The sequence below is a fragment of the Ictidomys tridecemlineatus genome, chromosome 5 (assembly GCF_052094955.1).
Source record: "Ictidomys tridecemlineatus isolate mIctTri1 chromosome 5, mIctTri1.hap1, whole genome shotgun sequence".
In the NCBI taxonomy this organism is placed as follows: domain Eukaryota; kingdom Metazoa; phylum Chordata; class Mammalia; order Rodentia; family Sciuridae; genus Ictidomys; species Ictidomys tridecemlineatus.
The window spans coordinates 12,489,658-12,504,770 of NC_135481.1; the positions used below are offsets into that span (position 1 = coordinate 12,489,658).

At 39.7% G+C, this 15,113-nt stretch overlaps 1 protein-coding gene and 1 long non-coding RNA gene across 3 annotated transcripts in view; one reads left to right on the top strand and one right to left on the bottom strand.

Annotated features, from left to right (window-relative positions):
* Positions 1 to 15,113, bottom strand: part of Thsd4 (thrombospondin type 1 domain containing 4) — a 582,503-nt gene that overhangs the window by 200,281 nt on the left and 367,109 nt on the right. The window contains exon 1 of one of the 2 annotated variants that reach the window (XM_021727964.3): positions 10,331 to 10,547. The exons of the other annotated variant lie outside the window; for it this stretch is intronic. Coding sequence (XP_021583639.1) covers positions 10,331 to 10,402 — 72 coding nt within the window. The 5' untranslated portion in view covers positions 10,403 to 10,547. Of the gene's footprint in view, positions 1 to 10,330; positions 10,548 to 15,113 lie in introns of those variants that run through there. 2 annotated transcript variants of the gene reach the window in all.
* The window catches only part of LOC144377699 (uncharacterized), a 71,018-nt gene continuing 63,765 nt past the window's right edge, over positions 7,861 to 15,113 (top strand). The window contains exons 1-2 of the long non-coding RNA XR_013438708.1: positions 7,861 to 8,211; positions 10,342 to 10,587. This is a non-coding gene — a long non-coding RNA (uncharacterized LOC144377699). The remainder of the gene's footprint in view (positions 8,212 to 10,341; positions 10,588 to 15,113) is intronic.

A 15,113-nucleotide genomic window follows, 5' to 3' on the forward strand; every position in this document is an offset into this window, starting at 1 on the left:
CTTTCTATTAATGCACCCAATAGTTTCTTGGCAAGTATTTTTTTCTCAAGAAATGTAAATAAAATTTTGTTTGAGCCTGTCATGATATGCCAACCACAATTAATCATTTTAATGTAGCTAACCCAAAGGAGAGCAAAGTTAAAGGAAGTAGTTAAAGGCTACCCTTTGATTTGTTTCAATCTTTACAGCTTGCAAAGCACTTTCATTGACATGATTTTGTTATTGTTCCTTATGTTATTAAGACAAGCATTATTATTGTTCCCATTTTGTAGATGTGACAACAGAGGACTAGAAAATAATTTTCTCAAGAAACTTTGTTGGGAGAAAAATTAGAGGTGGGAAAAAAGAAGAAAAATGTGTCTTGCAAAGGGTCAAAGTGGTAGTCTGAGCAAAGGTATTTGTTTTTCTCTTTCTTCTCCAAAATTCCATTCAATTTTCAGAAAAGATACACATGTAACAACAACTATAAAACAAGAAAGAATATGATCAGCAGATAAAAATTTCTGAGGAACTTCTTGATGTTAGAAAGTTTATGTTGGCAAGAAACCGCAGAAGAGGAAACCACCAAAACAAACTATTGAAAAAAACGAAAAAATTCTAAACTCAGAAACCCACGGTACAATGAGCAGGAGGAGTGGTGGTGCAAGAGTGGTCATTAACATCAAGGACAGACTGCCTGAAGACTGACTTCATCCCTTCCCATCCACTCCACAGACCAACAAAGCAGCCGTAGGAGATTTCAACATGTCTCCCTTAAACACTGATGGATGAAGCAGACAAACTTTAGTAACGATGAAGACTTGAGCAACATAGTCTAGAAGGTCCATTAATAGATTCATAAAAGTTTCTGTTTATTGTAGCACTATTCACAACAGCCAAGATATAGGACCAACCTAGGTACGCATCAATGAATGAATGGATAAAGACAAAGTAGCATATATTTACAATGGAATATTATTCAGCCATGAAAACCAAATCTGTCATTTGTAGCAATATGGATGAAACTGAAGGACATTGTGTTAAGTGAAATAAGTTAGGTACATGTTTCAGTCAGCGTTTTCACTGTTGTGACCAAAAGATAAGACAAGAACAATTAGAAGAGAAAAAGTTTATTTTGGAGCTCAGGGTTTTAGAGGTCTCCATCCATAGATGACCAATTCCATTCCTTATAGCTTGAGATGAGGCAGAACATCATGGTGGATGGGTGTGGAGGAGAAAAGGAGACCAGGCATCATACCAGAAAGGTGGGGGTGGGGGGGGGAGAAAGAAAGGGAGAGAGAGAGGTGCTTCCCTCACCATTGACAAAATATAAACCACAAAGGTATACCCCCCATTGACCCACCTCCTCTAGCCACACCCTACCTTCCTACAGTTACCACCCAGCTAATTCCTATCAGTGGATTAATGCATTGATTAGATTAAGGCTCTCATAACCCAATCATTTCACCTCTAAATTTTCTTGCATTGTCTCATACATGAGCTTTTGGGAGACATCTCAAATGTAAATCATAACAGCACAGATAGACAAATACTCCATGTTCTTACTTACACATAGAACTAAAAAAGTTGATCTCAGAGACAGAGAGTAGAGTAGTGTTTTTCCAAAGGTCAGGAAGGGTAGGGGAAGTAATTCAGAGGTCAGGTAATGGATAGAAGGCTGTAGCTGGAGAGGAGGAATAACTTCTAATGTTCTATAACAGTAGGATTACTACAGCTGACACCCACCATTAATTATAAATTAATGTGTCATCCCCAAAGAGAGGATTTTGAATGCAGCCAACACAAAGAAATGATAAATATTTGAGGTGATACAATACCAAGTACCCTGATATGATCATTACACATTGTATACATATACATGTATTGAAATACCACACCATACCCCATAAATATGTACAATTGTTATCAATTAAAAATTTAAAATATATTTCAAAAAGTCCCTGTACCCAATTATATGCATCTAAGTGAAGAATCACTTGGAATGTTTACAAAGACTGTCCACATGCTAAGCCATAAAGCAAGTCCCAATAAATCTAAAAACATCAGTAAACAGATACCATATTTTTTGACCACAATATAACTATGTTATAAATTAACCTGGGATTAAAAAAAAAACAACAACAAAAAGAAAATTAAATAATGCACGGAAAATACCACAAGGACCATTACAAAAACTTTAAAACTGAATAATAATGAAAATATTATATATCAAAATGTAAAGAAAGGAGCAAAGGTGGTATTACAAGAAAAACTTATCATCTTTAATGCATATTTTAGAAAAGATTAAAGACCAAAAATTAAAGCGTTACACATACATTTAAGAAATTAAAGAAGGAAATAAAACCAAAACAAACCCAAAGAAACCAAAAATAGAGCTGAATGGAATAGAAAACACAGCTTTGTACAGAGGACCAACAAAGTCCAAACTTGATTTTTCATAAAGACTAGTAAAACTGACAGGCTTCTGGAAAGAATGATTGATAAAATAAAATAGGGACTTTGCAAAAATGAACAGTGTTAGGGAAGGGAAGGGACACGGCAGTAGATGCTATAGATAAGCAGAGGACATGAGGAACATATTTACGTCAAGAAACTGAAAAATTCAGATGAAATGAACAGATTCCTACATATTTAGCTTTTGAATAGTTTCCACAAAGAAATTTTCTTATAATCATTAATAAATTGAATAAGTTGTTTAAAAACTTCCCCAGATTGGGGACAAACACACAAAACCTAGCCAATTTTCTGGGGTGATTTTGTAGAAATACATTATAATAAGTTTAGGTACATTCTTCCAGACATTGGAAAATAAGGTAATACTTCTGAAATGAATTTGTAAGACTGGTATAACTTTTTGGTTGGTTGGTTTGTTTTTGGAACCAAGGATTGAACCCAGGGGTGCTTAACCCCTAAGCCACATCTCCACCCCTTTTTATTTTATACTTTGAGACAGGGTCTCAAATTGTGAAGGGCCTCATTAAGTTGCTGAGGCTGGCTTTGAACCTGTGATCCTCCTGTCTCAGCCTCCTGAGTAGCTGTGATTACAGGAGTGTGCTTCCACATCTAGCAAGATTGGTAGAACTTTAAAACAAATCCAGAAAGGTTAGTGTAAGAAAGAAAAATTTATAGGCCACTCTTGAATAGAGATTTTTTTTTAAAGAAAGATCTTAAAAAATCAGATGTTATAAGGCTAATTTAATAAAAGTTGAAATGTCTCATAATTAAGTTAGATTTATGCCTGGAATGCAAGGGTGGTTTCATATTATAAAGTCTATTTTAGTAATTTATTATACTGACAGATTAAAGGAAGAAAACCAAATGATCATCTCAAGAAACATAAAGTGTATTAGATAAAATTTAGCATCTATTCATGATTGACAAATCAATAACTGATTAGGAATAGAAGAGGGTTTTTTCAAACTGACAAAGTAAACAACCAAAAATTTACAGAAAACTTTATTTTCAATGGCAAAATGTTAGAAGTTTTCTCCTTAAATCAGGAACAAAATAACACTGTCCCTATTCAACATTTTACTGGTGGTCCAGACCAGTGCAAAGATTAAAAAATAAAGATACATTTGCAAAAATACAAAAATACAACAAGACGGCAAGGAATATATCTAAAATAAAAATATATAAGACCTTTATGTATGTAGAAAAACAAATCATTATTGAAAAATGTTAAAGATCTAAGTAAATGTAAAGCTTATAGTAAGCTCATAAATAGAATAGCTTGATATTAGAAGGATGTTAGTATTCTCATATTGACTTATAGATTCAGTACAAATCTGACACAAATTCTTTAAGGATTCTTTAAGGAAAACTGATACTATAACTTTAAATTTCATAAATTTATGACCCTTCCAAAGAATAAGAATAAGGTGGAGAGACTTTCCCTACACAGATTGAGACTCACTATCGACTATAGTCATTGAGGCACCGTGTTACTTGTGCAGACACAAACAAATGATCAAGGGAGGGAACAACAGAGGCCAGAAAAAGACATACATAAAGGTAGGGGGTGGGGCAGGCATGTAGCTCAGTGGTAGCACTTGCCTAGTATGTGCGGGCCTTGAGTTGGATCCCCAGCACCACAAACTCAAAAAACAACAAATGAAATCACACGCATATGGAAACTTGATCAATAAATTCCGAGTGTATTAAAAATTTATACTTGAAATTAAAAGCTTCAATACTTTTATAAAACAAAATAGAAGGATATGTCTATAAACTTGTATTTGTCTATACAAAGTATTTCTTAAGCCAGAAATAGAAAGTACTAACAGAAAGAAAACTAATAAATTTAAATACACTAAAGCTGAAGGCTTCTGTTTAGTATAAAACACTATAAAATTTTAAATACAAGTCACAAACTGAAGGAAATATTCCATGGAATAAACAAGCAAATGATTCATATTTAAAAGATACAAGGAACTCCTAAGTCAGTAGCAAAAAAGCAAAGAACCAAATTAAAACCAGAAAATAGGTATCAACAGGCATTTCACCGAAGAGGAAACATGGTGTGGACAGAGATACAGATGACATGATGGCAAGAGTTAGTGAGCAGGAAAGTCAATCACCACAAACCAATACCATTTTATGCCTGATAGAGTTAAAATTAGCTTATCTGATATCCAAAATATCGAAAAGAAGATAAATTCTTGAGAATTTTTACACACTGCTAGTGGAAATGAAATGATAGAACTTCTGACAAAATCATCTTGACATTATCTCATCAAGGTTGAGCAAACATGTATTCTATGACCCAGCAATTAGACTCCTAGGTATATACCCTCAAGGAATCCTGTTTATGCACGTGGGGAAGCATATTCCAAATGTTCATAACAGCATTGTTTATAACAGAAAAAAATACACTGAGAAAAATCCAAATATGTGCCAAGGGGAAAAAAGGTGGCGTATCTGTAGGGAAGAATACTACGCTGCAGAAAAACCTAAGATGCACAAGTACATGCATCATCACGGTGAATAACAATTCAGGTTGAATAAGGAGTTCAAGGTATCAGGTTTACACAACTCAAAACCAGACAATATATTCTTCAGAGACACATGCATGTGTGCTACTATTATTCTTAAAAGCAAGGAAGCAATGACCATAAAATTCTGGGTAATGTTTCTCTCTGCAGGACTGTAGTAAGGGGAACTTGGTGTGGAACAGCTTACAGGACTGGAAATGTCTGATTTCTTCTGTTGGGAGGTGGGTTCACTGATGTGTGTTGGGTTATTCTGCTTCATTATTTGCTTATATACTAAATATATTCTCATATATATTAAATATTACACTTTTTTGGAAACAAGAGAAGTGATTACAAAGGTACTCAGAGATGAGGCTTTTGAATTTATTTTACAAAACTATTAAAACCTTGGTCTAGCACAATAAAAGAGCCATAAACCAATAATACCTATTTACAAAGAAAAAAACTGAAAATGAAATATTGTAAATCAAATCCAGTGGCAAATTTAATGAATAAATCACTAGGATAAGGATAATTAAGTCCAAGTCAGCAAAAACAATCCAACATGAAGAAATCTCTAATATAAAAACCACCATGTAACTAGATTAACACTCGTGGACATTTTGATTGAGGCAAACAATGTCAGATAAAATTCAACAATGATTCTTGATCAAAACTCAGAAAGGAACTTATATCAAGAATAAAATTTATCTACCTAAAATATCTGGTCAGCATCACTCAGTGATGGAATATTAGAGTCATTCCCATGTAAGTCTGGAAGGAGTTGTGAGTGTTGGCTGTCTTTGCTCTGATTCAACACTGCCTTTTGGAAAGCCCAGCAATTGCAATAGGACAAGGGACAAGAAATAAGAGGCACAGGTATCAGAGAAGAAGAAAAAGGCTTGCCAGTTTTGAAGGTTGTACGCATACACACAACTCATAGGCAGCACATAAACCCATGGCCTTGTGTTTATAAATGTATAGAGATGGATCTAGGAGGTGCCAAACTGTGAACCATGGCTTCATCTGGAGAGGGAAGAAGGAGCAGGAGTGAAGGTAAAGAGGAAACTTGAACTTTTATTCTTTTATAGTTTATTGAATGTATTTGTTTTTAAAATGACAGCTTTCATAAATTTAAAAAAAAAAAGGATTTAAACATCAAAAGTTAGATTCAAGGCTCAGACTCAGGCTATGAGTTATCAAGTTAGGTCCACGTAGTGGGTTTTGTATTTTAGAAATCAGAAAGCGAAAGAAAGGTGGAGTCACCGAGAAATGCCCACCAAGAATTAGTCATTAAGGGCATTATGCTGGTCCTTCATTTCTACTTGAAAATAATACTCCAGGGACGAAGAGGGATCCCTAGCTTAGGAAGCAACTCTACATAATTTAATTTGACTTATTCCTTATGATATACTTTTATCTGTGACAAGAAAATGTCTTAAAGTGGTGACCCAAAGGACATACCCTAAACAGATTATTTGAGACTGTAGATATAGACTGCCTCCAACTTTCAAAGCCACAGAGAGCCTCTGCTCAGAAGATTTGCTTACGGACAGATGGACTGGGTCCCTCCCACTGTATGCTTCTCAGCTATGCCTTCATTCCAGAACACACCAGGTTCTTTCTTATTTCTAGGGTTCTACGGATGTTTTCCTCTGCCTGGAATGTCCTCCCTCCCCCTGTTACACTTTAAATGCGTACCCACCCATCAGAAACAAGCTAACCCAGCTGTCCTGACTGCTCCCCTTCAGAAGATCTGCTTCCAACGTTGGCCCTTGGCTGGCATCTGGGAACATGGATTTGGGGAGGGTCCTGCCATTCCTGGAACTGATAGGAGCATCTCTCTGTGCCTATACTGTACAAATGGTTTATGCTGAACACCTGTTTTCCTTCTGGGTGTCTGGAAATTTGGCATATAGCAGGCAGAGGGTGCCTATGTGGTCAGTCCTAATAAAGATCCCAGGCCCTGAGTCTCTTAGAAGCTTCTCTGGTTGCCAACATCTGCTCTCCTGCCCCAGCCACCCAATGGCCCTCTCCGTCTTTCATATCCTTTCTCAGAGGCTGGACAAACACATGAACACATTTTGGGTAATGGCTGCATTTTAAACATGTTGTTCTACCACTTGCTTTTATTACCTAACAACAAATATTGAATTAAAAATATATTTACTTTTGACTTTTAATCTTACAAATGGAGATATAACTCACATCTTATAATATGCACTCTTTAAAGTATGCAATTTGGAGTGGAGGTGTAGCTCAGTGGTAGAAAGCAGGGCCCTGGGTTCAAACCCCTCATAAAACAAAACAAACAAACATATTAAAAAACCCCAAACCAAACCAAAACAAAACAGGATACAATTTCTGTGATTTTTAGTATAGCCACAAAATTGTGCAAGAATCTCTACTATCTAATTCCAAAACATTCTCATCACTACAAAAAGAAATCCTGTATCCATTAGCAGCCAGGATACTTATTTTTAATTTTGATAGGTTTTGCCATATTGCTCCATCAAAAATTTTTTAAAAACCCTTTTGACTCACTTCTGGTAATTTATTTCATACAATATATAGATCTGAATAAGTTTCTACTTGCCTCTCTTTCCCTCTCCCTCCATATAACAATATCTCACTGGTCTTATATGATAAAGTCCAGAAAAGAAAAGGCAAGTCTTCTACCCCTTGCCCCCATTATTCCGGGCATGCTGCACAGAAACTGGGTCCTGACAAGTCTCACACTCACAAGTTCACTGCAAGTCCTGCCTGACTAACCATTTAGTTTTAAACGATACATCCAGTCTGTACCAGCATTTGCCACCCTGACCTTGTCAAGGGCAAAGGCATTATATTGACCTCAGTTTTCTTAGTTTAAGGAGATCAGGGGCTGAAGCTATACCAGGTTGTCCTGTCCTTGTGATGGTGCCAGCCATTGGATGCCAAACAAGGCTTGCCCTGCGTCATGCACCCCTCCCCGCACCTGCAGGCCCCCACTTATCTGGAAGAACAGTGCACCCTAGAAAATGGACTGTGAATTGTTCCCAGGATTTGCTGCTTGGCTGCCAGCCCCAGTCTGAGAGCACAGCCAGCCAAGCAGCCCAAGGTGGACGACACCTTCTTCCCCTTTCTTCCTCTCCTTCTGTGTTTTTAGGAACGTCCAGAGGGAAGATAATTAAAACCTGCAAGAAATCTGGCTGGCAGAGAAAAAGAAAACCTTGGTGACGACGCCACATGTTTATGGGTAAGTTTTGTAAGTAACACGGCAATAAAAAAAAGAGGCTCTTATAAATAAATGCCGCATTCTTCAAAGCTCTGTATAAATGACATTCTTTTTAAGGAGGTAGGGGGGCTTATGCATACTCATGTTCCTTCTCATTCCAACAATGGGAAAGGAATCCTAAATGTACAATTTCCTAGGAACACAGGAGTTGTGGAGCCAACAGCACAGAAATACACCCACACTCATATATGCGTACACACACACACACACACACACACACACACATACACACACACTTTCACGGGGGGCAGGGGGAAGAAAAGAGGAGAAGGTACTGGAAGATCTTTATTTTACAGAGCTGTTAGCACAGAACCAAGGAGCAGAAGGGCAGGCATCTCCCTACCCCTGCTAGGGTTTTCTGACTGTTGGACACACACACTTTTAACTCAAAAGACAGAAGCTTTGCAATCCTCTCCTGAGTGAGTGTTGAGTGCTGTCTGACCAACATCAAGATCAGGGTGAGCCTGTGTAATCCCCTTTCATTATTCCTCTGCTTTAGTGATTGTAAGGTGAAATAGAGCCGGCTGCCTCTTGCATGTGACACAAGGCTCAGGGACTCACATTCCAGAGTGGCCCTCCCCAGGAACCAGCTGCGGGCAGGTAACTGAAGCAGCCCTTGGCCTTGCTGTTAATAAGAGTAATTGGCACGCCACTGAGGGGCTGCTGGAACACAGTGATTTGCTCAGTAAGGGGGTCTCCCTTGACCATATGTGCAGGCAACGGTGATAGAAATATTTTCCATATGAGCTTTCCCCTCGCCTGCTTAAGTGCTCAGGGCTGAGTTAGGCCAGCCCATTTGTCATTTACTCTACACAGTAAAAAATCAACAGGGAAGTTGCGAACCTCAGCTACAACTAGAGGGCAATGGTCTGCTTTCAGCTTCCAGCATCACTAACCCATTCAGTTCCTCCAGTTCCCATTCAAAAGCTCGATCCCCCCACAGGCCCAGCCTGTATCTGGAGAGCAGAGGACATGGGTAACTAGCAGGCGAAAAGCCTACAACAAATGACCCGTTGCTGCACGCCTCAGAGCTGCACGTCTATTTTGAACAGAGCAACAAGCCTGCCGAAACCACAGCTGGCTCTGCAGCCGGGTTGGGGACCGCTCTCACTTCCAGACCTCTCAGAAAAGGGAAAGTAATTACATTAGGCTTTCAGAGCCAGCTTGGTCCCTGACAAGGCTAACAAAAGGCGAAGCTGTGAAGTGGCCTCGTGGCCTTTTCTAAGAGATACACTTTTCACTTGGCTTTTCAAAGAGGAAGACAGATTTGGGAGAAAGGCTGTCCCTTCATACTCAGCCATCGGTCTCTGAGCTTTTCCATCAAGGCAAGGAGTGACAGGAGTGGAGGAGGCCAACTGGTCACAGGCTTATTTGCAGGTGAAGCACTGAGTGCTTTCTCTCTGGACTGAGGATCATCCCTTCCAGTTCTCTGCCTGTATCAGAAACTGGCTCCCAGAGGTCTCAGGAATGTTTTTAAAAATGTAACCAGTAAACACATGGGCTAAACCAATAAGAGTAAATCATCTTCATGGCCTTAAAACATGCCTCTCTCTATGGTAGATCCGAGCACACTCCTAGCCCCACTGGACATCACTGTCCCTCTTCAAACCTACGATAGAAAGTTATGCACAGGTCCTCCAAGCACATCAAAGCAAAATAGGAGAAAAATGTGGTGTAGAAGCAGGAAAGAAAGACCAATCCCTCTTGCATGCATATTCTCTCTGCAGCACTGGAGAAAATTTCCCCAAAGGGAATTTCCTTTCCTGCCTTTGTACCAGTCCCTACTGGAATCTGACATACCACATATTTTGTTCTGCAACAGCATCTGTCACCCAGGCCAGCTCCCCAGTATGGCAACTATACAGACAGGCTCAGAATGAAATTTTAGAAAGTACAGGATTCTTCAAGAAGAAAAGAAGTCTTCATATAAGAAAAGGCAAGAGAAGCCTAAAAAAGCAATAGCAAGCATTATTCTCTGCACACCATAAAAACCCATTGCCTGATCCCTGTTGGTAGATAGAAGATGAAATTTAATGCTGACAAAAGTATAACTTCTGACAAGATATTTTATTTGGCTTACCTCTCCCCCAGGTCTTGCTAACATTGCTGTTTGAACGTGGAGCAATGTTAATATCAGGTAGCTGACAAACATTATTACCCAAAGTTAGAGCTACCCTAGAGGAGAACTCCGTCTGCCAAGTGCTAACAGCTAGCAGATGCACTTGTGTCTCGGGATTCCAGCCCTGGAGTTCCGCTAGGCACCGCGCTGGTTCCCTCGGCTCTCCCTCACTGTACTACCCGGCGCTCCGAGCTCAGCCTCTGCTCTGAAGAAAACTGGTAAGCTGATCTCTTCATGTAATAACTTCTCCCGGCTGGGGGAGGGGACAGGAGCCAGCTGGGAGCTGGGGGGCTGCCTTTAACAGAAAGCAGAAAGGGGAGGGACAGAAATGATCAATGTGGAGGTCTGCATCTGGTCTCATTCATAAAAAGGGCTCCAAGGTAAGCACTTCACATGCAAGGGGACAGCCCCTGCCTCATCAATTGAGGTAGGCAGGAGGCAGCGAACTGCAGCAGAATGAGCTCCAGGCTGGGAGCTGGGAGGCTGGGGCCTTCCTAGTACAGGATCTGGGGCTGATAAGAGCTGTGTGTACTGGGCCAGTTGCCATCCCTCTCTGGGTACAGTTGCTTGTTCGCACTAATACAGTCAAGCGTGGGTGGATGACTTCTGAATTCCCTTTTAATTCTGGATCGATGGTGACAGAGACCTAGGCAATCTGAGTTATGCATTATGAAGGGCAGCCTCCAAGGGGAAAGAAGTCACCAGGGTGCTGTGTGTTTGTGCAGCCATCATATGGATGTGAATGAACCAGAGCTGGGGAATCCACTATATCTTCCTCTTGCTGCATTCCTGGGCCACTGTGCCTAATTACTGTTGCCTGTAATGTAAAAATAAGTGGTAAGGTGGGAACAAGTGACTCCCAAGTATTAGGTAAGGCTGGCAGAATTCATGGAAATGCAGGATGGCTTTGAAGAAATAAAAGAGCTACCTCTTAGTTGGCTCAGAATGACCATCAAAATGGTGGCTGGGGACATGAGGAGTGTGGGGAGCAGGCTGCAGAACAGGCCTTGCTAAAGATGACACAGGTCCACTTGAGACACAGTTCAGGGTCAACTCTGATTCAATGCCATAGCAAGGATCGTGTTCAAAGTGAACGCTAAGCAAGTATTGGATTCTGCCTAGAATGGGCATATGGAACCATTCTGAGCTTGTTGGTGTCCGAAGGGGACAGAATGACCACATGGAGCAGTGGAAACAGCCCAAGGATCCTAGAATCAGACAGGTTCACTTCAAACCCCAGTTCTCCTAACTCCCTGTGAGTCTCTGGTCTCTGAAACACCCCAGTGAACCCCAGCCACTCATTCTGTGAAGTGAGGAAATACCCTCCAACGGTCAGGATGATCTACCAAGAGATCACTTAGGCACAAAATTGGCATTGTTCATGGCACAAAGTAAGTGCTAAAGACATGGGCTTTTTCTTTGATCTGAAGTAAGTATTCGCACTCAGTCCCAGAAAGTACACTTGAAAAGCCTCAGGTTATCGGCATTTCCCTAAATTAATGTGAAAACTTTAAACCTAACTGCAGTTTTCAGTCATCTCAGAGTTTATTATCACCAGTAACATGATGATTTACTGGTGAGTTTTTCTGGGGTCCTGGGGAGGCAGCTGGGTGAGGGGGACTCACAATCCCTTTTTCCAGGTCTGTGAGAGGCAGAGGTATGGTGAAGGGGGAGGAAGGAAGAAATGCACCCTCCTCCCCTCTTCTTCCTCCTTATTCATTATTTTTATAAAGCATTGGCTCTATTCTGCTACCTAACAAAAGAGGTACTGCTGTTGACTCAGTAACTTCCCAGAAATAAAGGAATTATTTAAGAAAGTTAAAGTTTTTGAAAGACCAGGGTGTTTCTTAGCCAATGGTTAGGAATCTTTCTAAAAAGGGCTGGATAGTAAGGATTTTCAGTTTTGCAGACCATATGGTTTCTGTGGTGACTACTCAACTCCACCATCACAGCACACAAGCAATCATATGGATGGGTATGGTCGCCTTCCAAATAAAACTTTATTTATAAAGAATGTAACAGACCAGATTTGGTTGTAGTTAACCAACCTCTGGTCTACACACTTGCCAATCACCCTTCAGTCCATTACAGTCTGACCTTTGACATCTCTGCTCCACTACAAGGGCTCTGAAAGTGTCTTCAATAGCCCCTTTGGTTACAAAATACAAAGGATAGTTTTTCAGCTTTTAAGTTATTTGACTTCTCTGCAGCATTAGCATGCTCTCCTTTTAAAAAAATATTGTGGTAAAATATATGCAACCTAAAAGTTACCATTTTAAACATTATTAAGTGCACAAATCTGTGGCATTAAGTACAATGTTGTGCAACCATTATCACTATTTATTTCCAGAACTTTTTCATCATTCCAAGCAGAAACTTTGTACTTATTAAACATTGTCTCTCTACTTCCCACAGTCCTTGGCTTCTACCAACCTTTAATCTTCTTTCTTTCTCTCTGAATTTGCCTGGTCAGTATTTTACATGTGTGGAATCATACATTCATTGTCTTTTTTGGTCTGACTTATTTCACTTAGTACAATATCTTCAAGGTTGGTCTATGCTGGAGTGTATATCAAAACCTCAGTCCTTTTTAATATTAAATTATAGTCCATTGTATGAACATATAACATTTGTTTATCCATAGATCTGCTGATGGACACTTATATTGTTTCTACCTTTTTGGCTATCATGAGTAATCCTGCTCTGAACACGGGTGTATATGTATCTGTCTGAGTTATAGCTTTCAGTTCTTTTGTATATATATATGCTGGATCATCTAATAGTCCTATGCTTAACTTTCTGAGGAACCACCAAATTGTTTCATACAGTAGTGGCACTATTTGACAGTTCTACCAGCAATACACAAACATTCAATTTCTCTACATGCTTGCCAACACTTATTATTTTCCATGTTTTGATATTAGCCATCTTAGTGGGTATGAAATATATGTTCTCCTTTTTGAACCACTGTATTCCCATAGCTTCCTGGAAATCACTCTAGCTTTCTTTTGCCTCTGATTAGCCAACATTCTATGATCATGTTTTATCCTTGGAAGAAAGGAGGATAGTAAAAATACCATGTCTCTCAAGTTCTCCTCTCCATCCCAAGGACCTAGCCAAGTTAAGGGAACAATGGGATCAAGCCTGGGTCAGAATATCCAGACTAAATGTTTTCTAGGAGGATGCCGACTTTCTATCATGTATGCTGGTAATTAGGGCAAGTTAGTGTCATCTGTTGGAAGCTGCTTTCTCATATGCAGCTTTGCACTTGGGCTGCTGGTCATAGGGGGACAAAGCAAGGTAAACTGGTATTTCCACTGCTTCTGTGGCCCACCTTATAAAATCCCTCTTCCTGTGATAACTGGCATGAAACAGAACACCTTGACTGGATGCACACAGCTGGTTGCCACTGGATAGAACGGAGAGGGATGGGAAGCACTATTTTCTGGTGAAGCACCAGAGCCACCATGTAAACTAGAGGTGCACCTGTCCAAGCCCTTGCCACCAGTCTTCCTGTAAAAGCACCTCTCCAGCCTGTTGCCACTAGACTGTCCCCATAAGCATTTTTCAATAGACCTTATGTACCACATTTCATCTCTTGGTGTCTCCTTTGGTCTCTCAGCCACCTATCCCACTGGCCTAGCACAACTGGATCATGGACAGTATGGAGCACTATAATCCTAGCATTATTACAAGAACTTTTCAGATAGCATCTCCTAAAACACTGATAACAGCCTTATTGGACTAAATAACTTGCCCCACGTCACACAATGAGTAATAAATGGCAGAGTCAATGTTCTGCCCCAAGCAGCCTGCCCCAGAGTTAATCTCTGCATGGCAGCATTGCAATGCCACCATTTTTCTGGACTCTCTCCATTCTCCTTGACACCTCCTAGGCCAATTTCCTAAATGCCTGTGTGCTAGGCCCTCTTTTTCCTCTGTCCACCTTCCTTGGGCCATCTCATCATTTCACTGTCCTTAGCCACCCTTTATATACCCATGATTCTGACATGCAGGCCCACAGACCCAGGTGGAGGGAGGGAAAGTGAGTAGTTTCAGGGAAGACACAAGAGGGAAATTTACTACTATGTATCTGTGCTGTCTCATATGGTAGCGATAGACACATGTGACTACTGAACACTTGAAACCTGGCCATTCCTACTCGCAACATAGTGTAGTTTTAAAATACACTTTGTACCAATTTGAAGATCTCATTAATGTGTTTTATGCTGGTTATTAGTCAAACAATATTTTGAAATACTGTATTTGTTGGTTCAAATACAGTACTAAAATTAATTTTTCAATATAGTCATTAGAAAAAATATAAATCACAAATATTTTTATTGGATAGCCCTTCTGTATGCTCTTTCATACTGAACTGTCAAATGTGAATGTATTCCTATTGAAAAAATAAATAAAATAATAGTAATCAAAATGTATCAGTATGGAATGTTTTTCCCTCTTGTCCCACTTATTTATTAATTCCATCATTTAAACTCACCTTCTTCTCACAATTTTCTCCAAATTATATACTGAAGTGTTACCTTTTCAGGCTCCCTACCCAGCAGAGGGCAGTGCCTTGGCCTCAGTTGCCAGCCATCCTCTGATTACTTCCAGTGAAGACCTATCACGGCATATTGTAATTGCTAACTACTGTTAGCCATTTCTTCTTGTAGAAGAGATCTCTATATATTGATGAAATCTGCAATATTGCGGATTGATGCAATCATCAATATATAGAGTG